Raw genomic sequence first — 26,438 nt, forward strand, 5'->3', positions numbered from 1 at the left:
ACAAATGACAACACTACAGAATCGCTGAACATGTCAACGCCTACTTCCGAACATTTCTATATCTCGCTGAAAGAGTCTATTATATGCCTGAACGAATCTACAACTCGCTGAACATGTGAATCCTCGAAAACCCTGTAAGAATATTGAAACCTCGTTTTAAACAGAATCTGCACCCACCATATTGCCCGCATTATTGAAAGTTAGGTATCATTGGTTTATCCGATTGCTTTAATAATGCTGTTAAATCATAACATGCCCGCATACAACATTATCTATAAATAGACTTGACATAATTCACATGGTACGCTATCCAAATTTAGGTTGGATAGGTTCGTTCATGCTAGCACTGTACACGCAAAAATGTCTGCTTCTGGGTCAAGCATCGCTATAAATTGAGCACTACAAGACTCGGAAATGCTTTATAGCAGGTTTAGTTTATCATGAGGAACGTCTTAGGGTTCATTTCGTCGGACTACATCAACGCACTAACCCATAATAATACGTATGTAACATAATTTTAGACGTTCTTTGAAATGTAGCAGCAGTAACAATTATAATTGGAAAACGTGTTGTTTTTCTATATAAAAAATTAGAGTTTGATAAACAGTTTTCGGTTGACGAAGTAAATACAATAAACATTGATCATTCTCAACAATAATATAATCTTAATGAAAACAATAACTTTAAATGATAGACGTACAAAAACGCACAATTTTGTACCGTTTTGAATGGTAATGTAAATCTTCTAGTTTCGTTCGTTTATTTCAAAGATAGTTGCAGATAAAAGTGATTGCATCTAGTTAATTTGATAAATATACAACCATTGTGTGTTACTCTAATAGAAAACTCTACTACGATCGTTGTATCTTACTGAGAGCAGCCTTAGTAGAGGAAAGTGGGCTGAGTAGTGACAAATCGGAAACCAAACTCAGCGACACCAACCCGAGTAGTAGCAACGATGAAGTATTATGTCTTTCCTATGTTGGCTTTTAGTCTTATCAGTCAGTATGACTGAGCTACTGCTATTCTCTATCATGTATATATATATTAACATAATTTCCTCCTACACGATATACGTTTAGGAAGCTTAACGAATAAACGTAATAAATTACTTCTCACTACAGTTGCTACGTTTTTTCGATTACATCTAGCAATGCTGCTATTACCGTGGGTTTTTGGGTAGCAGCAGTAATTGATGCGACTATTAAACGGCGCATTTGGCACTCCCATATACGTAGGTGCCTCTAGGTGTAGCGAGAGTGCATTGTATGCTCACTTTCCTCCACCCTTCACAATTTGGCAAGGAACTTGACGATCGAGTTCGACACGATACCCTCTACACACACCCTACACATACAAACACACTCGCACTCTCTCTACGATGGTCCAGTATTCCAATAGATTGAAGGTGCAACACGTTTTACCTCCGTTTAGTTGCCATTCCCGTGCGTATGGTTTGGGCTCAGCTCGTAGCGCGTCTGTGGTAAAGAAGCTGCCATCATCGTGCGTTTGCGTGCGACACTGAACAGGTCGGTGCAGCAGTTGGAGACGACGATCGCTACCGTTGCGCCCAGTACGCCCCCAGCCAGTACGTCCGACCAGTGGTGCTTGTAGTCGGAAATGCGGCTCAGACAGGTGTACCAGGCCAGCAGGATCAGCAGAAACTGGAAAAAGTGCTTCAGCAGCTTCGAGCCGCGCCAGTTCATGCGGGCATGCAGAAAGATCTGTAACGGGAGCACAAAACATCATCAGAAACGATCGCATCGGCAACATGGAGGGGGGATGGGGGGGGGGGGTGTTCACAACCGCACTTACAGCACAGAAAATAAGCGTGTACATCGAGAAACTGGAATGTCCACTTGGGAATGACAGGCGCATTTCCTTCAGCATGCGGGCAGACGATTTCTCGCTGGTGCACACAAAGTCCGTTACGTATCGTCCTTGATTGATAGCGTCGGCACAAGTGGTACCGTCGGGCATCCGGGGTTTGCAGACCTGCGGCGAGAGGCAATAAAGACGCATTCATAAAGTGGTAATAACTACTTACACTGTTCGGTATTCGTACAACATCTCAATCAGCTAATTGCTATGTTTCACGATGCTGACGATCATAATGTTTAATGTTTCTCATGCTCATTAGAAAAGAAAGGAGAGGATGGGGGCACACATCGAGCAAACGACCCTAGCCAACCATCGGTCATGTTCAATTTCGCCAGCGACAACAGTTATAATCACTTATAGCTCAGTTGTGATACTACAACTGTGTTTAGAATAATAACAGAGTAGCAGATCTAGAGCTTAACACATAGATGTATTTGTTTAAATTTATTATAAATGTTTAATGATGTTCAAGGTACAGTTCCAATTTACGCCTGCTTTAATAAAATACAGGACTTTACTTTTCAAGAGTTCAGTTACATATCGAGTTAACACACAAAATGGTGTCCATGGCAATTATCTTCAAGGATGATTTCAATCAACTTCCCTAAAAACCATGCCTAGGTTCAAATTGATGCTAAACCAAGGAAATATTAAGAACAATTAATTACATCCATAGTTATCAAACTCCTTATGCCTTAAGACGTTATTCTGTTCTCTGATCCGCTATCCCAACTTGAATACTGTTTGGTCGCCATCGACTAGAATCCATATCGAGCGTATAGAGAAAGTGCAGAGTCTCTCACAAGATTCGCAGCTAGCAAAATCCTGCGTGAAAATGAAGGAAGCCTAGTAATATATACCAGCGGCTGGCAAACTTTGCGACTGAAAGAGCCATATTATCAAAACATTCGTGTAGTGTTTCACGTGAAGGGCCAAATTGTAAAACCAATAGATGAAAAATGTATGAAAGCCCTCTGAAATATATGAACGATTAAGAGCCGCCATATCGATATCAAAGAGCTCGCGAGCCGTACTTTGCCGATCGCTGCTAGATACACAAAAAGGGGGGATAACCCAGGGGTACAGACTGAAAATTGTACCGAAAATAATGTAAGAAACTAAGTTACAAAATGGAAATAGAGAAATTAATATCAACATAACCAAAGCAATACGATCTTACATCAAGGTAAGAGGCGAAACAACTCATATACACAATAATGCGGAGAGAAAAGAACAAATACTGTGGGGTTGAACATGCATTTAGGGATGACATGCTCACAGTATAACCAGTATATCCATTGCCGGTGGTAACAATTCGTATGCTAGCAAATGATGCTACTACATGAAGCTGTTCAACATCAAATGCAGGTATAAAAACGGTGGACAGTAGAAAAGAAGAATATTTAAAACAAATAAAATAACAAATCCAAGCACGAACACAGTGAATGCAAATAAGTGTACGGGTTCAGTGTACATTTACCACAAAACAAAAATCGAAATCTATGCATGCTCTTTATGAACATTTTGTAAAAACACTAGTCTCCGCACGGGAATTTAATACCTAAAAATCGGGACGCGTCCATTGATGTTTCCTTATCGAATAGACAACGTTCAGAATTTGTTATATACTTAAAGACTCAAATTTACATTTCGGTTTTCATAACTGGACAATCATTACTCAACAATGTTGAGAGGGAACAGGGAAAAAGCACAGATTATGATGCCTATTGAAAAGTCATATCGATAGAAGAATTTATCCGCTCGATGCTCACAGAGAATGATCTACTTCCTGTCTCAAACAATGCATTAACAGCTTTCAAAAATTAACTACATTAACAAAGCCCGTTTTAGGTTATTGCTTTTTAACACGGTTTTACGATGTGAGCTGCTGCATCCCCATTCTACATTCTTTCTTTCTCAAAGTGGCAATCAAGTGGGCAAGGGGCTACTCATTCATTAGCGCCATTTCCTCCCCCATCAAATCCCGTACAGCGGGCATGCAAGCAATGAACAATTGATAGCAGCAAAAAGGCCCACGCGTTCTGTGTGTTACGCTGTCTTCTTGAGTGGCATTCTTAAGCCGAGACGATCCGCCACAAGGAGGAGGAGGAGGAAAAAACAACAAAACATCAACGTACGCCTGTGCTTGTAGTGCACTTCTTGTAGTTCATTTTCTAGAGGCATTGAAGATCGTTAGTAACAATTGAATTGTGCCTTGTCGGCAATAGTTCGATACACAATCCATGTTACGTGTGGGTGGACCGGGGGTTCACCACACTCGAGTTGATAAGAACAGGCTGCTGCTGAACGCCAATCGACCGGCGTTGTTGTTTCGTTCCGGCCAGCCCTCTACATTAAATGACACGGCGGCACGGGTCTTCCACACCGGAAAAAGTGTTGGTTGAGCGTATTGACAGAACAAAAAGAGGATGTTTGCGATGCACTTCCTTTAACGATCGATCGCGTCTAATTGTGCTCTATGTGAATGGCGGAAGACGTTTGATTGTCTTTGCCTTTTACTACGCTGCTAATGGATGCGCTTGAAAACAAACAAAAATACACTCGCTGCTGCTAAACGGTCGTGTTCTGATTGGATTGGACATGTTTCAGTTTTTGATCGCCCGTTCACTTCCTTGTACCAAAATTTCGATCGTTTGCTTGCTTACATCATACACCCCCCACCCCCCCTTTCTTCCTATATCTGCTCATTTCCAATTAAACGAAATGGGTCAATAAAAATGGTTTACCGAACCGTGCATCCTCCTACCGCGCGGCTACTTACGTCAAAGAAATGCGGCCGTAGGCGTCCTATCGTGTATTTACCGACGTCCGTCAACAGCTGACTGACGGCGGCTCCGAATCCAAACATGCCGATCGATTTGTAGGCCTGCACGACCCAGAACGGAATGTCCGTATTCCACACCTTGAGCGGATGCGTTTCTGACGAGTTCTTCACACGCGCCCGGCATAGTTCCGTGATTATAATCTGTTGAGAAAGGAGGGAAAGAGAGAACAAACAAAATTTGAGATAATAAAATCGCACGAATGATGGTGTAGCTTTTTGATGGACTGCAGCATTACAGCATTACAACCATTGGAAATAGCCATAAACGTACAAAGCACACGGCAAAAGAGTTCTAACTAGTGTGGTGGGGGGACATGGAATTGGGGTCAATCAACTGTTGCGAGTAAATGGTTTCTCTCTACTCCCTCGTTTGCTAGATCCTCGATTTTACGTGATTCAATTCCCTCTGGATTTTTGTTTTGTTTCGTTTGGTTTAGTTCGTCCACAACTCAAGCCAACATGCCCGATGCACTGGGTGGACAGTTGGGGTGGGAGTGATCCGAAAGCAGGATCGTTTAACCGCATGTTCCGTAAATTAGATTAATGTTTCTATCAACCCCTTTTCCATCGCGGCCAATGACAACGAGTGGTGATTCGTTTACTGGGCAACTGGTACAGCTGGATCGTACACATCATCGTATAGAATCGCTCTATCCTTAAAGAGAAGCTGGGCCATGTGGCCGGAGTAGGAGTGGTCGGTCGGTCCGGTTGTTGGCAAACGGCAAACGTAAGCATGCCAACTCAAACTCAACGCGAAATGTGCTGCATTATGATTTGCATTTTTAGACCTTTATTCGAGAGTGCTGCACCACTTTTGTAGCGAAGTAAACGGAGTGCCGGAGCGAGTCGCGCCAAGCAAAACATAACGAGCAACAAAACACCGTACACACCGTGGAGCACCGGGTCAATCCCTCCGGGCCCGTACGGCGCACGCGTTTATCTATGAATTACAATCCGCAACACAAAACGTAGCGCGCGTCGAGCAAATGGAGCAAAATTTGTGCGGGTCATAAATTTTTCACGTTCCACAGGCGCTAAAGGACAGAGACGCGACTCACGCGTGCCTTCGCGGATGATCTTTGCCCGAGCGATAGACGTGCTGAGAGAGCGAGAAGCTTGTATAGCTGTGCTTTATGATGATCGAGAAAGAGGCACACGAGGCTCGTAGATTTTAAAATGCTCTGGAGCCATCGGTTGGGTTTGGTGGTTGGACGGAGAGTTTGTGCTTTCCTCCGATGGTATCGTACGACACGCGGAAATGAACTGAAAAGCATCGGCGAGCTTAAATCAATGATAAATGGTGCCGTGTGCTCCGGTATAGATTATCGATTTGCTATGGTGGTGACGGTCGAGGGGCCGGCAACAATGGTGGTGGGAAATGTTTTATTACCATTGAGCGGGGACACTTTCAACGAGCAGTGCTTTTTCATACTTATGTCACAATATGATCACGGTTGGGGAATGTTTGTCAATGTAAAGAAGATTAATTAGAGAAGTATTTATTCTGCTATAAAGTCTGAGCACTTATCTGTAAAGTTATGGCGGGGCATTAATTTTACACAAATAAATCCATCTTGCTTTGCAAACACTAAAGGCACCTTCAATCATACTTAATTATACCGACTGTTAATTGAAACTCTCGTTTTAGTTATCTTGGGTTGGTTTTTGCAACTGCTGTCGGTCTTTCGCTGTCTGCTCTTTCTGCTGCCCGACTAGGGTTGTATTGATAAGCTCATTCAAGTTTTCAATCCCGGGGCAGGGGGCATTTTGTTAAGCCGCTTGTTTACGACTTTATTATAGGATCAATCTAACGAAATGCTACTTGTCGGGAATTTTAACGAACAAATTTGCATTTAAAGTTCGAAGATATTTTGGTATTTTGAGAGAGATAGAGAAATGTTTACTTTAAAGTGTTGGTAGCCAACATCAATTTCATTAGCGTGCAAATGTTGCCGCCAGATCGTGTCAGTTGAGAGTGCAAATCGATGAGATGCACAATTTATTGAAATACTGTTTTCTGCGCAACCAGCAGCAGTTTTATGTTGCTTTTGTCAAAAGAAAAACACAAATGATTCTCCAAGCGAGGTTTGAAAACTCTTTCGAAAAAAAACTGTGTGTGTAATTGCTAGTTTCTTCCCGAGTTGTTTGCACAACGCAACGCGGATATGTCAACTCTTTGCTATAGAGCAACATAGTGGAACGGGAATGGAAGCACGTCCGACATGGTTGGAGCCGGCGCGTGGCCATCGACAGAAACACATTGCTATGAAAAAGTATTACATAAACTTTATTCATTACACAATTTGTACCAGTTTAAAATACTTTAGAGTTCTTTCCTCGGAAGTAAAAGTAAGGATCAGTCCTCTACTTTAGATTAGAGAAACTTACATTCCCAAGCAACATTTTAATTGCACTTTCGTCATCCACGCGACCGACCAGCGTAGACTATTTAAATAAGAACAATATTTTAAACTGCGATGAAAATATAAGCTTATTGTTTTACGATAAATCGATAGCAACGAAACTAAAGTCTTACATTATAAGTATCAGCAATTTGTTTTTGTGTTCATCATTACACTGTGATTCACACGAGAAACAGCCATTGAAATGTCTAAAAACTCCCTGGCAAACTTAAAATTTGAGTACCATTTTCAATAACTATTGTTAATAAATATTTACGATAGATTCGATCATGCAGCTTCCCATATTTTTTGGGGTATTCCCACAATTTATTAATCGGTTCCCAGAATTTTTTAGTTCAATTGTATTAATATTCTATCAGACGATACCAATAAATTATGGGCACGAATAAAAAATCTATGGGATACGTTGAATAAATCGTGAGACGATCCCAAAAAATTATGGGAACCGACCAATATGGGTTATGAATTATCTATTAATCAAATCTTTGATATCGTTTCATGAACTTTTTTTATTATTATTCAAAGGTTTTACTTTGGCATGCAAATTATTAATACATCAATATTAAGAAATACATCAATTTGCTCATCCACGACAATTTCAACAAGCATTCAAAAAAATGCTGCTTGGGTTTGAGATAAACAGGCGTAACGCTAACGTACATAACGTAGAGGGCTGATCCTTACTAGTATCAAAAATATATATATTTTGTAGATTGAAAGTAAATATTAAATCAGTATTTGAAAATAAATATATTATTCTATGCTAGTCAAACACTTCAAAGATGATATGCATTTCAATTCACTCATAGCTAACCGGTTGTTTATCATTTGAAATGAAAACTTATACCAATCTGAAGAAAAAATTATTAGATTGAAAGCTAAAAAGATTACATGAGACCCGTCATATAATTGCCTTAGCGTATAGAATAGCAGCATGATGTAGAAACGTTCCATTCCAGATGCGGCAACCTACCTTTGCCACCAGAAACCACCTGAGAACGATTATATTTCAGACGCCGTGCACCGAAGGGAATTATTCTTTCTTTAAGCGGCATTCAAGGTTCGAATAGTAATTAGCCATTGTGTTAGAATCAATATAAATGAATGTGAAAGATTCCTCACTGTCTCGTTTAGCTTACAGCCGGGCTTGGAAAGGTCTAGAACGACTAAGGGTAGCTCTCACTCTTACTCTGTAGGCTGGTGCAGTGTTTTTATCGGTCATAGTCCAGAGCTCCGTGGGATGACCACAGCTGTTAAAGATGTTATAAAACCGATCGTAAGCACCACATACATACACACACATAAGCACGTTTCAAGCTGAGACGATGGAAGGGCTTCATAGGTTGTTAATGACGCAAAGCTTTAAAAAACGGGGTAGTAAGCAAGATGCGAGGAAAACCACACACAGAAACCATCCAACTTATCGGGAACCAGTTTTTCTTTCCACGCTAAACACGGCGGTGCTGTGAAAGCGACGTAACGAAGCAAGGGAAAACTCGGCGACCACGCTGTCCCTCTGAACAGGCCGCCTCCGTATTGCGTTGGCTTAGGGCGGTATATCTTTATGGAAATCAAAGCCGCGTGTATCGGTGCAGACGAAGAATGTTTCAATGCATTCAACTACGTCGACGACAACGACGATATATGAACGTCATCATAAAGTTAAAACAAAGAGACGTGAAAAACGGGCCTACATTGGGTATGCTCACTCTACTCAACTTCTACATGGCATTCGAGAGGCGAGACCTTCGCCACCGGAAGACCTTGAGCCCCGACGTATGCAGCAACGAAGATGATTCTGGTGGCTCACACTGCATCCGGCACTATCGTCGTTTCATCCCAAAACTGCATAATCGCAAAAAAGGCGACGCGGTCATCATACCGGAGCCGGCAGCATATATGCGCATGTAGGCCGGGGTAGGCGTAAAACCCATTTCGCAGAACTGCTGCCGTGACGAATTCCTAAATTCGCTCGATTATACTTTACGCTCAACATGGCCGTGACTGAACGGATGAGTAAAAAAGAGGACTGATTCCTGCATTTGGCTTCGACGCCTGCATTCTCAAAGTACACTTCTAAAAGACCATCAAACGGGATTTGTTTTGGCAAATTTGCAGCGTGATATGATTCGATCAAATACAGAATATGCGATGGTACGATCTTTGTGTATTGTACGAAAAAACCCCTTCTAAATAATCAATTTATTGTTACAGCACTTCTTCGTACACACGCGGCTGTTTACGAAGTCGACATAAAATCTAAATATTTTCAGATTCTGTCGACTTCAGCACGCCCTGCGTGAGGGCAAATGCGAACGAAACAAGCGACACTGTTCCAACCATCCGTCGTCGTTTAGGCTGCACCACAGGATGTTTGCCTAATTTCGATTTTACGGAAGTTTATCACAAGCAAACTACCTTCTTCCACCATCGCTGCAAGAAGGGTTCTGTCCAGGAGAAACGAATGCACATTACCACGAATTTTGCCCCGTGTGCGGATGTGCCACAGCGGAACACATCAAAGGGCATCTTTCTCTTGTCACGCAACCAAATTCGTCTCAGAAAACAACCTGACACGCCAAAGTTCATTGTAACGCCAGACGACTTACACGCTGCTGGGAGGGATTGTTTGGAGTTCCGGCATTTTTTTTCTAATACGTCGTTCTTTTGTGGTCTTGCTTTCACCACCCTCACGATGCGCTTAACGGCAAAACAACGTGTCTGAATGCACGTTTTACAAATTTCTCCATGATGCGTTTGCCTCACCGAAACCTCCCGTCCTACGACTCTTTAGATTAGAACGTTTGTTTGACTTTTTTTTCTTCTTCTCTCCATTCGTTTTAGCTTCTTTAGCTGTAAGCATTTGTTTGCCCGATCCGGTTTGGTGTACGTTCCGGCCACAGGAGATACGTGCCCTTCGTAGCTGACCCCGGTACGGCAAGAGCTGCTGGACCGTTGAACTCTATGACGAGAAAGACTTACTGCCGCTAACACGATCAGCAACCACGAACAAATAAATATCGATATGCTCCGGGTCTAGGGCGATTGAATTTGTGGCTGCGTATGCACTTGGGTGAGTCGTATTTTTTTACGACCGGTTAAAGTAATTAACGACCGACGACCGGGACGGGTCATAAATTATGAGCCGAGTTTCAAATTATCGTCGAAAAATTGTGAATGGAAAACAATGTGCTGACGTCGGTTGGGAAAACAGTAGAAAAAATACCCTACGGGGGACGAAGAAGGTATTGTAACAGCGCCAGTTAACACTTACCACAATTACCGGGAGTGCGATTCCGATTATATACAGCATCCAGTTCTGGAAGGTGAGAAAACAGAGATGAATAAAAAAAACTATGTGTACCTTCTTTCCCGACGGTCGGCATTTCACACGCGATTCGTAGCGCGCGATGCCATAGACGGTATTATGTGGGATTTTGGTAACTTACCGTCACGGTTGAATCATGGAATGGATGCATCAGTGACTCATCATCGCAGAAAAATCCCCGCTTAAATGGATCCCCGACCAGGAAGAAGATTAGAATAGGAAACCCAACTGCAAGGAAGAAACCGAACAGAGAGAAGGAGAGAAAAAAGGGCAAAAATTAAAGCAACGTTGCTATCTTAATGGAGCTATCACACACGCGTGACAGAAGCGATAAGGGCTTTATTATCTCGCGACATCAGTTTTACAACAATGTCAACGTGTCTGTGGGCCGCTACCACCGACAACAATGGGCGTGATTCATGGCGTCAATTTAAAGATTTCAGAACAAGGTTTCTGGCTTATTGTTTATTTTATGAATGCGACCTCTTTACATATTTGATTCCCGGATTTCAGCTCCGGCATGGATTGTTGGTTTTAAATCAATATAGATAGTTTTTTATACGGCTTGCTTATATGTGGAAGTTTAGCCGTGCTGTTTGTGTTGTATCAAAAAAGTAGAATATAAAAAATAGAACAAAACTGTAAACATTTATTAAAGACAAACACGTCAATAAGAAAAAAAACTACCATATTAATGTGATATTGTTTTGAAAATATGTTGCATTTTGTGCTGCTTTGCCGAACGTGTCGATTTGATAAGTATCGAAAAAAACAATACTTAGAATTTCATTTATTTTCCTTCGTATCTTGGTATTACAATTCGTACTGTACCCTGCATCCTACAGTATAGCAATATTCAACTGTAAACAAACGTGATCAAATGTGACGATATTTTTCGATTTAATGTAACCACGATCATCATGGTGTAATGGTTTCAGATTGAACGCTCTGATTACACACCAAAGAGGATCGATCGAAAATAATCGATCGATCGAACGGATCGATCGCCGAGCTACTCTCAACAGTGGCGACCACACGTACGTCGTGTGCACTCAACGCCACCAAGGTTTGCCCCTTTACGGTTGACGACCGCTATGGCAGAAAATGAAAATTCAACCCGAATGAAAATTGGATGCCGATAAAAACGTGACAATCTTCGATTATGTTTTCAAGCCCTTCTCTGCTGCACAGGGCGGGGCGTGTAGTACTTGCGCCAAACGAGATGTTTTAAAACGCCTTATTTGTATTTCACCGAAGCTGCAGCAGCACTGGGACACGCCAAAGGAAAGCCAAATATTTGCATAAAATCTGCATAAATAAGCTACTCCTAGCACCGTTACTGGGCGGATCGCTTTGGGGCTTTCGTGCACACGATGCAATGGCATTCCGGATAAGATTTGTACGCCGCTCGGGGGGTTCACTTGGGGGTCAATTGAATTCGGTTTCAATAATTTGCCCACAACGTGCGAGTGGCACTGACACGGGGAACCGACGTGCATATTCGCGCCCGCACGGAAGCAAGAAGGCAGCGATGCGCACGAGGCGACCGTATAGTGTCGTGTGTGTAAAAAAATCCGACATCCCCGGCGCAACGATGTTGAAATTGCATGTTCTGACCCGCTTGTTAACGACGGTGTAATACTGGATCGATTGTTGCCGAAGGTAGACAACGACAGAAGGATAAGTAATTGTGCGTTGATACGATGTGATGGTGGGTTAATTTGAATCCTTGTTGGGAAACTTGTTGCAATTTATATGTAAACGAGTCACCCTCCTAGTGGGCTTATTGCTGCGCTTCTTGCCAATCAAGCAGTAGCGATGCAATGCAATCAGGCGCTGAATGATGTTATGTTTCGTAAATTATGCCATCATTTTACATCACAGAACAATTGTTCAGTATGAGTATGTGTTTCTGATTTTACTTCTACCAGCAATGCAAGTACTTCGACAACCTGATGAGTATGTTAAATTATCGAGATATTGCGGTATTGGTTATTGAGTACAGTGTTTATGACTAAAGGATATATCCGTTAAGTTGTGCCTGAATACAAATTGTATTTAACATTCGCTAGTGGGCACTTGATAACGAGTGGATTAATGAATGATAACGAATCGAATGATTAAAAAGCATGCGGATTACAATTAAAGAGCAATGAGAGCTGTGTACTGTGCGTCATTAAAGAGCAATTAAACATCGTAAGATTAAAAAGAGGGATAATCGAAAGCATGGAATGTGTTTTATTCCGGTATACCAGAGCTAGGTCATATCACTCGCGAAGTTATTTGAGGGAGGAGATAACAAGGTATACATGATATTTATTGTACATGCTATTAAAACAATACTTTGTTTTAGTCATCGTGTAGCCAGATGGGATTGTAGGATTTGTTTGGGGTAGGGTTAGAAAATGATGAGTTCTGTTCGATTAACGATTATCACGAATGGACTGTACTGTTGATACCTTATACAATTTAAAAGTGGGATCAAGAAAATGTACCGAAATCTTAAGAAGAAACGTTATTTTTAGCGTGGCTGTGTATATGAGTGTTTTTATGTTCCTGAAAAGAATATAATATATTACAAATATTGTCAAAACATATTTGGTTTGATTGGTTGTTTGAAAACATAATTTTAATAATAGGCGTTTTTATTGAACCCGGCTTGGTATTATGGAAAATTTAAAAAAAATTGGTTGTAATAGAAACCTTAATTTTAGTTGGCTTTTTAAAGCATAAACTAAATGAACATGTGAATAATTCGTACACTAAGTTGGCATGAGGCAATGAAGACCTTAGGTAGTCTCCGTAAAATGACAACAGACTTTTGGGATTTCATATGCCTAAAGACGCTCCACTGTAGTTTAGTGCACTATACGTTCGAATGGCACCCCAGTGTGGTTTGGCACCCTACTAGCAATATCATTATAGATATCAATATCATTATAAAATTGAAATCATTCAGAAAATGCTTAATGCAAAAAAATGCAAATTACAAGATTTGGTTTCAAATGTTTTATTCGTAGATCTGCTGCTTCTATGTCTCTATATAATGTTCTGTGTCAATTATTGGGTCTTGACATATTAAAATGACTTCGAAATAAAGCCCAAGCTATTTTCATTGCTGGCCTGCTGTGATATTGATGGTCCCATCTTGTTAGCTCAGATACTTCTCTATGCGCATTCGCGGTCACTCCGTCCCAGAGATCCCTTTTTCACTCTCGCTCAATGTACTCGTTATGATCAAAACATTTTTTTTGTCAGTATGTATCACTATAATTCGTATTTTCCTCACTTCGATTTTAATATGTCTCTTTCTACCGTTCGTGCTCGTCTTGCTGCATTGACTGTCACACATCCGTCTATGCTAAAACAATGTTACATTTTTTGTTGTTCTTTCTATCGGTGATACGATCGGTAATACGGTGAACCTAATAGTTAGATTTTAAGATTATATGAACGATTAGCATTATCTTAGGGGTTTTCATAGTGTTAAATCGTAAAGGCAGAGACCTATACTTAAATAAAGAAATAAAGTAGCATTTTGGACTATGCTTTACAAGAGAATTAAAGTCACAATTATATATGCTTTTTTCATATCGATTGTTTTCTTTGCTATTTTAGTCAAAATAATGCGCCATTAGTGAGTCACTGAAAAAAAAAAAGATCTTATTCGAACACAATTAATTGGCCATATGTGCATCACCCCGAAATGCAGCTCTCATATGTTTGAGATTTGCCTTTATCTGTAAAATGTTAGAGTTTCTAAGCTGGTCGCGGTTGGTTCACCCAACCCAGATCGCATGTGCCCCGACCACAGTCTAGAAGTAGCAGTCACGTACCATAAATAACACTCGAATCAGAGTCGAAAGTAGTTGGTACCATGTTTCGGCTCGATAGTGACAGACTCGTCGTCGTGTTTTCACTTCATCAATAAACAGACCTTCAATTTGTCTCCACCGCTATTAAAATGCCAGGGGACAAAATGTGAACGAAACTTGTTGGATTGATCACGCCAGATTGTTTCTAGCAACAAATGTTAAAAAAACCCTCCACCATTCGACCACTTTGCATCTAGCAAGTGTTCGTAACCCCCAAAAACCCAAGAACATCTCAACACGAATTTTGGTTAGGAAACACTTTACTCGGGAGCAATTTTTCATTGCTGTTCTTTAACCACTTTCCCTTTTTTTGCTCCCCGTAGCGCGACAGAATGAGAAAAAAGTGGCCACTAGGAATGCATTTTTGGAGTGCAATTGATTCGACGGAAATGATCCATTTGATTGCGCTCGGCACATTAACGCCATCGAATTGCGCGGATTCAACACGAATTTTGGTTAGGAAACACTTTACTCGGGAGCAATTTTTCATTGCTGTTCTTTAACCACTTTCCCTTTTTTTGCTCCTCGTAGCGCGACAGAATGAGAAAAAAGTGGCCACTAGGAATGCATTTTTGGAGTGCAATTGATTCGACGGAAATGATCCATTTGATTGCGCTCGGCACATTAACGCCATCGAATTGCGCGGATTCAACACGAATTTTGGTTAGGAAACACTTTACTCGGGAGCAATTTTTCATTGCTGTTCTTTAACCACTTTCCCTTTTTTTGCTCCTCGTAGCGCGACAGAATGAGAAAAAAGTGGCCACTAGGAATGCATTTTTGGAGTGCAATTGATTCGACGGAAATGATCCATTTGATTGCGCTCGGCACATTAACGCCATCGAATTGCGCGGATTCAACGTGACGAGAGAAGCGTGTGCGTCTACTATGGCTAAGGGTGGTGAAAGTGAATCCGGCAATAGAGCGCAATGTATGGACGTGGACAGGGGTGCAGAACCCCATGCTGGGGGTAGCTATTTCCATACATGTGCTGTAGTGATGCGATCCTCCATCCTCCGTCCTCTTCTGTACAGAGTCTTTTACTAGTCCATGCCCTCCTGCCGGTCAACCGGCCCAGCCGGCCGGGTCGAACTAGTCGTTCCGTTTGGTGACCATGTGTGGCAGAGTGCGTCGGTCGTTGTAGCTGCCGTTGCGTGATGATTGATTGATACTTTCCTACACCAACGGCAACAGCGCAAGCAGCACAAGAGGAAGAGAAACGCATCCGAAAGCGTCAACCGTGGCAAGTTGTTGGTGTTGTTGTTGTGCTTCGATTAAGCCGCATGGTTTCGGCCTCGTGGAATGGAGTTGTTTGCCATTTGGTAATACAAAATAAAAAAAAATAACGCGACCGCGTTGCGGTTGAGCTCGTGGCGTTTTGATTATTTTTTCAGCTGGTCCACGGCATCGGACTTCCCTTGCGAAAGACCAATTCGTCCAAGTACGGAGAAGCACATGCTCGAGTGATCGACGTCTTATATGACCATGCGGAGCAAGAACAACCAGGGCCAGTTCCGCCAGCCTGGCCTGACGTGCGCACGCTTCGTTGCTAGGGCAATATTAGGTTTCGGGAAGTAGTGCGTCACGTCAACGAGTGTTGTGTTTCCATCAATTTCTGTCCTACGTGAGGAAGATTTGCCTTATTTGGCGCTACACTTATAAGATGTAGTGACGCTGTGTACTAACTTACAGATAACTTCATGGGCCGGGGGTATTGCTGTACTCTGTTTGTTGTTAATAATTGCCTTTTAACCTGCTGTTATGAGATGAATTCATTCTGAATTATCATTTTTTGTAGCTTGATTTTTATTATTTTTTAGTCATTATTATTCTTGAAAACTAATTTACACTATTTATGTATTTACAGTTTCACCGAGCAAATCGAGCAAACATAATGCAAATAACTGTTGTTACATTACTCGATCATTCGATACACAATCTTCAGGACCATAACCAATAAAAACAGGTGATTAAATTTTTGTAAATATAAATTTTACGATTATTGTCATTTGAATTTGCATATTTTGAAAGAAAAAAAAAACCTAATTATGATGGAATCTTTAACTGAGTGTATCCAGGATAATTCAAAATATACAGGAAGCAAATTCAAAAGAACAGAATCTGTCAATACATGACGTAATGAAAATAAGGCCGAAACCGAAGTCATTATATTAATCTAAAAAATAAATGAAAGAAAAACTATGCTGGTGTTTGATTCCTTTTTTTAATCCTAGCTAGCGATTCAGTTAAAATTACCCAATTCTTCACCGTTCATAACCCGTCTATTCACCAGAGAAAGCTTCCAAAAGTCCAAAAATAACCAACGAAATAATAATGAAAACAAAATTATTAATGAGACGTTGAAAAGATAAAATAGATTAAAAGGATAGTTTGGGAAGCTCCATCACTCCTTGAAGGTATAAAAGATGAAAATCGAGAAGTTTAAATATTACTGATTTGACGCTGTCGTTCAACATTGTAAAAGGAGAAAAAATCCATATACAATAGAAAGGACCACACGTGCAAATATGTCATCAGTATATTATGCATCTTGAGATGACATACTTAGAAAACTAAAAATCTAGTAGAGCTTGTGTTAATAATTATTAACGTTAGATTCGATCTGTCGGTGTTATCTACCGTGATTCCCGACAGAGCGCGGTACAAACGCGTAGTGTGGGAAGCATCCAATACCGATCGAGCCGAAAATTCCCGATCACTCAAAGGCTCCCGAACAGCGTGGCTAAGGCAATGACCGAAGGCACTCTTTCGCGGTAGCCCGAGTCAAGCGATTGATTTTTAGCGTCGCAATAATAAAATAATATAAGACTGCTTAAGAAAACGCTTGTTATTTAATACTTAATACTACTACGGGCGAAAGAAAGAGTGCTGTTGCAATAGTTTGCAACAGCTTGAGTAAAATTTGTTTACGCTGTTGGCAATTATGCTACTAAATGGAGGCGAGAGAATATGGCTACAAGATCAATTAGAAAAAGAAGACTCTAGAATATATCTTTAAAAAAATAACCCCTTTAAATAAAGAATAGGCAACGTAACAAATTAAGTGCCTGAAGCTAGAAATAGCCGATAAGTGCAAATAAATAAACGGGGTCGGTGAACATACATATTACTACAGAGAACTTCTTCTTTTGGCTCAACAACCGTTGCCGGTCAAGGCCTGCCTGCACCACACTACTTGTGGGTTTGGTTTTCAGTGACTTATTGATCCCCCAATAGCAGAATAGTCAGTCCAACGTATGGCGGCACGGTCCATTTGGGGCTAGAATCCATGACGGGCATGTTGTTAAGTCGTACGAGTTGACGACTGTACTGCGAGACCGACTACAGAGAACAGAACATGAAAATTTGATGGAGACGGAAAGCGTTATGAAAAAATCAACCGAGACAACAACAAAAAAAAAAAACAAAATAATCAATACATGGACGATAGTTGAAACCTATTATCACATTGATAATAGATAAGCAGAGTACTCAACCATCAATATTTGACTCACTGAGCTCACACATGGGCTCTCTCTCCGATCCGACTCTGGCAAAATCGGAACTACTAGTTCCGCCCGGAATCGGAGACATTCGGAGTCTGAGTCGGAGTGGTCTGGAATAATCTAGAGTTGTTTGGAGTCGGAGTTAAAAGCAAGAAGGAATATGTCAGATTATCCCTTGCTGCTACGTGTGTAATAATCGTTTTATTTTGATAATTTTTTCAACTTTCTTCTAACTAGCGTTCGCTTATATTACTTTTCGTTGCAAAGTTCAACAATTAGTGTTGTTTCTCTCGAATTAGTATTGCTACTAACACCCTTAGATGGCACCCAATCTTCATCAGCTGATCCGCCTTGACTCCGCTTGACCCTTAGCGTCCACCAGGCTTAGCGACCGGTGCCAAACTTCATTTCAGGACCTCATTGATCCTTATTTTGGATAGATAGTTGACTCGCCTTTGGAGATATCGTGTTATCCTTACTTTTTAACTAGCGCCATCTGAGGTTTCTTTTGTTAATTATTCGAGCTTTCCTTGTCCTATTTTGAAAATATTTATCTACATTAATCTGCACAAGGTCGGTAGCGTGCTAACACCCTCCTTCCGAGGGCACTTTTTTGAAGTTTATTTTTGTTTCCGGGATTTCTTTTTTTTCATGGAGTTTGTTGCTAGCGCTGTAAATTAGGCTAATTTAGCATCGGTTACCCAAAGGGTTGAGGCTTAATGCCATCTTAGAAGAAAATCCACCAAAATAGCAGTTAAAAGCGAGAATTACGCTAAAATCTCCGCCAATATAGGCTTTCGAGACTAATTCAGTACCACGCAGCTGGGGATATAATCAGTCCTTTGCTACAGGTGAACAGTGCATATGAGGTTTGAACCCACCACGGGCATGTTGTTAAGTCGTTCGAGCAGGCAACTGTACCATGGGACCGCCTTACGACGGGAGATAAAACAACGCAAAACATTTAAAACAACACAACAGTCTCTCATTTTGTTAATGGTACACTCAACTTTTGCGCGTTGTTTGTAAATATCATGGCCAGTTCTCAAGATAGGCTTAACATTTTGATGTCATTCAATAGATAATCTTTCTGAGCATGGATTAAGTGATTGAATTGGAAGAATATTATAGTCTGTCCGAGCTATTATGGACAAGATGTTCAAAAACATCATGATTAGAACCCAAATTATTGATGATATACCAATGAATTAGGTGGACAGTAGTACCACACTTGAGGTCATAATTTAGTTTTCTTGAGCCAGAAGTGCCACTTTCATTGTCAGGCTGAATGTAAATAACGAATAAAGTATGTTTTGGCCAGTATGAGTTCCGCAAAGTCAGAAGAACATCAGTCAAAAGGAATGATTGTTGAATTATCCGTCGATTGAAAAAAAATAAATCAAATCAATCGATTGTGCGATCTGGACATATTTTGATGTGCGACCAATTTGAAGACATTACTAGCTTGTGGTCAAGATGGAAAATGAAATAAATTTTCTAACATTATTCCAATCTACCATATTAAGCATATCATTGTACATTAGCGTGGTTCATTGCATTTATTTCAGTAACAAATGGTCAAATTTGTACTTCAACATCTATCTTTAACATAATAGAGTGAGGTTTTGGATAAGTGAAAAAGCAAGGAAATCATAATGATCTCACAAAAAACAAGACTGTTATAACAAATAAAGCTATGGTTACATTCATTCAGTAAAGCTATATTTACTCAAATAATCTTACCTTTTCCAGACAATTAGGATTTTATTGTTTTTGTTCATTTATCTCTAAAGCCTCACTAAATTATCTTAAAGATAGATGTTGAAGTGTAAATTTGACCATTTTTAAGGACAAATCAAATACAATAAGCCATGCTAATAAAGGATAATATGCTTAAAATGCTAGATTGAATTAGCGTTACGAAAATTTTGTTTCATTGTCCATTTTGTCGTCAAGCTAGTAATGTCTTCAAATTGGTCGCACATCAAAATATGCCCAGATCGCACAACTTTCTGTTTTGATTTATTTTTTTACCATGGACGGATAATTCAACAATCATTCCTTTTGACTGATGTTCTTTTGAATTTGCGGAACTCATACAGGCCAAAACATACTTTATTCGTTATTTACATTCAGCCTCACAATGAAAGTGGCACTTATTGCTCAAAAAAACTAAATTATTACATCGAGTATGGTACTATTGTCCACCTAATTCATTGGTAGACCATCCATTATTTGGGTTCTAATCATGATGTTTTTGAACTTCTTGTCCATAATAGCTCGGGCAAACTATAATATTCTCCCAATTCAATAACTTAATCCATGCTCAGAAAGATTATCTATCGAATGACATCAAAATGTTGAGCTTGTCTTGAGAACTAACCACGATATTTGCAAAAAAACGCGCAAAAGTTGAGTGTACCATCAATTTAGTAGCTCACTGTATCACAACAAAATATGATCGGACACATAGAATAAGCAGTACATCTTTCAATACGTCTTGATAAAGCAAAGGCTCTATAATGCATCCTTTTTCAAGAATTACATTCTACTTCGCAAAAGAAAAAGCGTAAAAGCTGAAAACCGGGTATTTCTGTGACAAAATTTGCCTATGCTGTAACACATAATAGATCGTAGGTTCAAATCTATTTTCAACCTTTAGATTTATACTGCTTAAGGCAATTGATTGATATTTGTTATATTTCATGAGAGCATGGTTTTTAATGAACACAAAGAAATTATTCAATACAAGTGGCTTGTGCTTAACGTTAAGAAGCGTTTCAAAAAACTTAACGTTCCGATTCTTTTTGCCGAATTGTTTACATGAGTTCAATACCCTTAAATTGAAAATTGAGTCATATATTATAATAACAACATCGAAAGCACTTAATGCATTTCAATTAAGAGTTTAATAACACCCTGCTAATTATTCAGCCGGATCGAAATGTGATTGAAAATCGATAATCAATCAACAAAGTTCACTCATAACTACAATATGTACGCCTGAACTAATATTGTGCACTTCTGTTGATTTAAATTGTTACCTATTGATTACTATAGGCGAAACCTACGTAATTAATTGAAATATTAATGCTTTTTAATATTCCGTTCACCAAACAAATCCGTGTAACAAACAATTCGGACTCCAACAATAATACTATGTTTATAAAACATATTATACCGTGTCAAGGCAACTATTTTCCTCAATTCTTCCCGCCACATGGCGCTACTGCAGAACGGTACTTTACGATTCAGAACTACCGAACCGGCTACAAACAGCGTGGTATTTCGTAACAGTTGCGGCGTTTGTACAGGTTGTTTAAATATTTAAACGTGTCCCAGAGCCAAACCGGTCCACCTATACCGGGGCGAGCGGACACACTTGAGAACCGATTTTCGAGTCGCTGTGACTCATTTCGAAGGGTTAGATAAGCGAGCCGGAGAGCCCACGGTCAAGGAAGGTTTTTGATAAAAATAAAATGGAAACAATCTACTGCTAGCACCAAATCCTGTATCTCTAGAGACCGATATCTGTGTGAGCGTGTTTGTGTGATGAGGTGTGATAGTTAATTGCTACAGCAATTTGGTTGGTTGGACATTTGGTAGCGATTGAGTTTTCTATTTTTAATTTCTAATTTATTTACACATTCTTGGGGCACATTCTTCGCAAAGTACGATCAACACACAACTAATCACGGTGCGCGCCGTGTCATTTATCAAAACGTAACCGATAAGAATGTGTAAGGGTGTTTACCCTTGGAATGATAGTAGCAGAAACGTCGGCGTAGACAAATTAGTCATCATTAAAGCTGTGAAAATACAAACGAACGGCACAACAATCGTGCCCGTATGACATCAGCGAACACCTTCGAACGAATGCTACCACAAACACACATACACACACGAAACGCTGAATTAATTTGGCATCCATTTCCGACACACGTGATGCGGGACAAATTGTTGTTTGCCTCCGGTAGACAATCATTCCCCCGCGGAGTGGATTGATGTCATTGGAAATTGCATACAGATCGACATCATCATGCCTGACCTGCAACCACATGTGCTCGTAGTAACGGTGTGGATGCTGCCTGCTTCGCGTGTCGAGCGAAGGGTATCCACATTCCCAAACGGGCAATGATCGAAGGAGACTTGAAGTGTTTGATTTTTTCTTTTTCAATAAAGTCACGAAACGAGTCACACCTTGAACTTGCATCAATCGTAGTACACGGCGCCTCGCTCGCACGCAGAGTATTTCGCTCTGTGTGACAAAACTCCACTGCTACACTACTTTATCAGTGCCATTTTCGAGTGATAAGCTCCCGGGGGGAGCCGGGGACTGATAGCAATTAGATAGAAAAATCGATGCTTACCGCAGCAAAGGATGAGAAAGTCGAGCCCAACTTTCAGTAGCACCTTCTTCGTGTCGTCCATGGTGGTGAGGGAGCGGCTGGTGCTGCTGCTGTTGGTCCCCCGGTCAGCTACTACGATGGGCTGCTGTTCGCTACCGAACTCGGTCGTGCAGTTGCTGCAATTGCTGTCGTTCGAGCTGGAATTATCACTCGAACCACCCGCGGAATGTATTATCACTGAAGGGTCAAGATGTCGGTAGGATGTTTTGCGCTTCTGCTGCTGCTGCTGCTGCTGTCGCGGAAGGTGTCTTTCGTCGTGGTTCAGCGGCGTTTCTTCACTGATAGCAGCGCCGTCCGTAATGTGGTACATTTATTGCTGAAAACGACCTCGTAAGTACCTCTCTTTCTCTCTCTCTCTCCCCCGAACACACACTCACACTCCAACCCGTAGATAAAACAATAAGTCACACAAAGGCGTCCACTATACGCACACTCTCGCCACTCTGTGGTGGATCGATGTAACGGTAGATGCCGAGGTGGTTATACACCTGTACCTGTTCTGTTGTTTACGTTTTCGCAGATAAACAATCTCAATGCACACCGACGAGGCAAAGCGCTGTTCGTCGTCGCGTTGTCGTGGGAAAACTTCAGCAATACATTAGCGCGACCATTGTTTATCGCGCACAAGGCTCGTGGAGAAGCAGGTGGTGTACCACAGCGAGGGATTACAGTGATATATGGCGCGTGCTTGAATATTTTGTGATCCTCTTCACTTTCCTTCTTTCGCCTTACTGCAGCATAGCACTCGTGCGCATCCGCCCGGGCACGAGATGTCCTTGAAAATGTTACCTTCGCCTTGATTCCACGAATCGATTCGGGTCCCAACGGGAACCCGTTTTTTCTTTACGAGCGTTCAAAAACACGCAAGGTCATAGGACGGGTAGCATTCCGCCCTCCGGAAGGAATGTATCGCGCACCACGGCACAGGTAGCTTGCGCACAGAGCTATGCAGATGATTGCTCCGGGAATTCGCGCGAGATAACACACAGGCACGAGGCGAATGTGAAACCGGTTGTGCAAAATCACTGCAATTTCTTCTTTCTTACAGCTGACGAGATGGACGAGTTATGTCGAGCACATTATCACTTGCTTTGCGTGATGAGTCGTAAGAATTCTTATTAATCGTTTCACACCCGCAACCGCATTATCTCGCACGGAGCATTATCACTGCAGTGGAACGAAAGAAGAAAAAAACGGCACCGTTTTCTCGCGAACTGATGGCGCTTGCACTGCTGTAGTCGTCTCTTTCGTCGTCTGCCTTCTACTGTTTTGTTTGAAGGCAGGTACACACAACAACACACAGTTTTGTCAGCGAGTGGGTATGGAACGTCACGACCACGTTCCCAACGAACCATTCCCAGCGAACATTCGAGCAGTTGTGTGAGCTAAAGTCAAAGAATGGATTTCAACTCGAACTTGGATTGCAAAATTGCTCGAATGGTTCCGTTGCATCCTTTTAAGAGATTATTCGGACCTTGATTCGGAGGGCAATGTAGAATGTTCTGCTCTTTCAGTCTAATTACAAAATGTAACTGCAGTTGAGTGTAGCAAATCCATGTTATGTGGATTGTTCTATAATTTATGCAATCGAAAAGAAATCCTATTCAGAAAAATTTAGTTCAAAACTAATTTTTTTTTAAGATTTGCTCTCTGTTTGTGCGCCTGCTTGACAGGCGTTCACTCTTACCAAGCATTGATGGTATAGTTGAGTGTATCACTGTATTTCTATCATTGAAATTGTTAAAATATCGTATTCTTTTTAAGTGTTGATCCCAACCGACAATCAGAAATAACCATTTTACAGGGTTATACAAGTCAAAATCGAATGCCAGCAAAACAATTTCAGAAGCACAAGAAGCAGTTATGCTGTCAAAATTTGTTGTTTCACCGCTTCGATGCTATTTTCAAAAGCGCAATATGATTTTTAAATCGCTCAAGTTGTTTTTTAGAGGCCTTTCACATCGTTTTGCAAATTCAAACACGCATTTGAGATTATACAATGTTGTACATGTACAATGTGTATGTAGCCTTTTGCACAGAAAATTGCCATTTTCACCAAAAATACGTCATATTTCATAAATATAATGCTCAAACGCATAATAGCATTGATCTCAATTGATATAAATCTCAAACTTGAACGATTTAAAAATCATATTGAGTTTGTGAAAAATAATATCGGTGCGGTGAAACAACAACTTTTGAAAGCTAACTGAATCTTGAGCTTCTGAAATTGTTATGCTGACATTCGATTCTGACTTGTTCAAGCCTGTATGTATTCTCCGAGATACGCGATATCTGTTATCCGTGCGTTTGAGTTATATCTATGAATGTGGTTTTCTAAATTTTAAAGCTCGATTGGGCAAAGTAAATATAAGCATTTGAAAGATTTTGTCGTTGGGATTGTTGTATATCATTCTGTTAAATAAATAATTTAGTGGCTAACTCCACCAAGTGCAGGCTTACATTTGCCTGTAGATTACGTAATACGATCAAAGCGGTCTCTGCACGGTTCACATTAATAGTGTATCTCGGAAACAATTGTTTATATGAGTTTAAGAACAGTTTTAGGAAGCTTTCGATATTCCGATTGTATAATTTAAGAGAGGAAAAAAATTAAAAAAATATTTTTTTATGTATTAGTTATCACCGCATAAATTGTCTCGCCTTCGCTATCTAGCATAAATCAATTATTTTGGATATTACATGATTTACAAAGTTATTGCTACTTATGAAGCATACATTACACTACTAGACAATGTATTTGTCATAGTAATTTCACATTTTATTCATTAGATGAGGAGCATTCCCCATCCATTTCTTGGAAGTTTACAACATCTCTTACTTGTAGGACGGTTACGGTGGTGTTTTGATCATCAAATTTGCACGTGACGGTATGATCTCCTAATTGAAACGTGTATATTTGCGATCCATACTTCGTGCGTAAATAAACAGAACGTGGATCGGCCTTTAGTACATCCACAATGGAATTCTGCAATGAACAAAAACACACAATCAATTGAATTATAGCCTAGTATAGATCTACTGTTTCTCCGCTGTACTTACCTTTTCTATTTGAAGCTCTTGAAGTTGAGATTCTGCATTTGCATTGAACATAACGTTTAAGCTCGAACTGTTCAGAACCCAATTAGGTACGGATACGTTAGGCAACGGTTGCCCATTTGAGGTGGCCGGATTCCTGTCTAACAGGGTTGTTTCCTCGCCATCCGGTGCTTCGCGTGAGTTTAAAAACTCTGCCTCTTTGAGGTTCACCGGGACATCATACTGTGGGATGTACGGTTTGATGTCTAAAACGGGAGTACCATCAACCTGCGTAGCAAATGGAATACAATTAGTATGGATTCTAACAAGAGATCTACAATGTTTATCTTACCATGTCTGTACCGAGAAAGTACACTTTGGAATCTTCAACCCGATCCAGTTGCACCAGCGATAATCCAATCGGACATGGACGGTGGGGCGATCTCGTACTAAACACTCCAACACGTTCGCCACCTAGTCGTGGGGGAGCTACTTTCGCTTTCGCATGGTTAGGATTGCGGTGAAAGTAGTAAATGATCCACAGGTGCGAAAAGTTTTCCAGCCCGTCAAGCGAGTGGCCGGGATTGTTAAATGTTTTGGGTGATATATCTATCCTGCTCAGCAAAGCCGTTGCCAGACTTGCCTGCCGCGGTACAGCCCGCTTTTCATTGAACACCGTTTTAATTACACCTATTGGCTTGAATGTGCACACATCGGCATCGTCCTCATTAGTTGCGCTTTCCTGCAGAGAGAAAACAAGCATTATAAGGATGGCTTTTATTCCATCGCGACATAGGTACCATTTCTTGGCGCTGTCCATTTTGTTGCTGTTTTTCCCGGCACCCATCGCACCGATAATCATTCAATATTGTCATCACATTCTGAATCTCTTTCGTGTGCATGTGCTGCAGGTTGGAAAGTTGCTGCCTGAAGCGTGACAAAAATTATTATCTGTATGTTCTGTATTATTTTTACCAGTGGGTCTGTACCTTAAGTTTTTGATTTCACTTCTAGCAGTTGCCAGCTGTGCTTTTAGAAATTCTATTTTTAAATCACACATTTTCGATGCAAAACTTATCACAAAATAGCTACGAGGAAAGAAGTAAACAAATCAACAATTCCGTTTGACAGC

At 40.7% G+C, this 26,438-nt stretch overlaps 2 protein-coding genes across 2 annotated transcripts; both read right to left on the reverse strand.

Annotated features, from left to right (window-relative positions):
• Window positions 1-737: 737 nt before the first annotated feature.
• On the reverse strand, window positions 738-22,791 carry LOC121591902 (putative phosphatidate phosphatase). The gene is made up of 6 exons (XM_041912965.1): window positions 22,229-22,791; window positions 10,599-10,705; window positions 10,424-10,468; window positions 4,664-4,867; window positions 1,816-1,995; window positions 738-1,724 (listed from the first exon to the last, which is right to left on the reverse strand). The coding sequence occupies exons 1-6, from the start codon at window positions 22,575-22,577 to the stop codon at window positions 1,431-1,433; spliced, it is 1,179 nt and encodes a 392-aa protein (XP_041768899.1). The 5' UTR covers window positions 22,578-22,791; the 3' UTR covers window positions 738-1,430.
• Window positions 22,792-24,996: 2,205 nt separating this feature from the next.
• On the reverse strand, window positions 24,997-26,438 carry LOC121591903 (tRNA (adenine(37)-N6)-methyltransferase). The gene is made up of 5 exons (XM_041912967.1): window positions 26,296-26,438; window positions 26,107-26,233; window positions 25,659-26,048; window positions 25,331-25,594; window positions 24,997-25,256 (listed from the first exon to the last, which is right to left on the reverse strand). The coding sequence occupies exons 1-5, from the start codon at window positions 26,364-26,366 to the stop codon at window positions 25,050-25,052; spliced, it is 1,059 nt and encodes a 352-aa protein (XP_041768901.1). The 5' UTR covers window positions 26,367-26,438; the 3' UTR covers window positions 24,997-25,049.

Source organism: Anopheles merus, chromosome 2L, assembly GCF_017562075.2.
Source record: "Anopheles merus strain MAF chromosome 2L, AmerM5.1, whole genome shotgun sequence".
Lineage (NCBI taxonomy): Eukaryota > Metazoa > Arthropoda > Insecta > Diptera > Culicidae > Anopheles > Anopheles merus.

What these genes read in the sequence shown, in the direction of transcription:
- LOC121591902 (XM_041912965.1), bottom strand. Translation starts at nt 22,577, where the DNA reads ATGTACCACATTACGGACGGCGCTGCTATCAGTGAAGAAACGCCGCTG. An exon ending in CTTTCTCATCCTTTGCTGCG is followed by an intron (nt 10,706 to 22,228) that starts GTAAGCATCGAT and finishes TCTTCCTTGCAG; the next exon opens with TTGGGTTTCCTATTCTAATC. An exon ending in TCCATGATTCAACCGTGACG is followed by an intron (nt 10,469 to 10,598) that starts GTAAGTTACCAA and finishes CTCACCTTCCAG; the next exon opens with AACTGGATGCTGTATATAAT.
- LOC121591903 (XM_041912967.1), bottom strand. Translation starts at nt 26,366, where the DNA reads ATGTGTGATTTAAAAATAGAATTTCTAAAAGCACAGCTGGCAACTGCT. An exon ending in ATGGACAGCGCCAAGAAATG is followed by an intron (nt 26,049 to 26,106) that starts GTACCTATGTCG and finishes TTCTCTCTGCAG; the next exon opens with GAAAGCGCAACTAATGAGGA. An exon ending in AAGAGCTTCAAATAGAAAAG is followed by an intron (nt 25,257 to 25,330) that starts GTAAGTACAGCG and finishes TGTTCATTGCAG; the next exon opens with AATTCCATTGTGGATGTACT.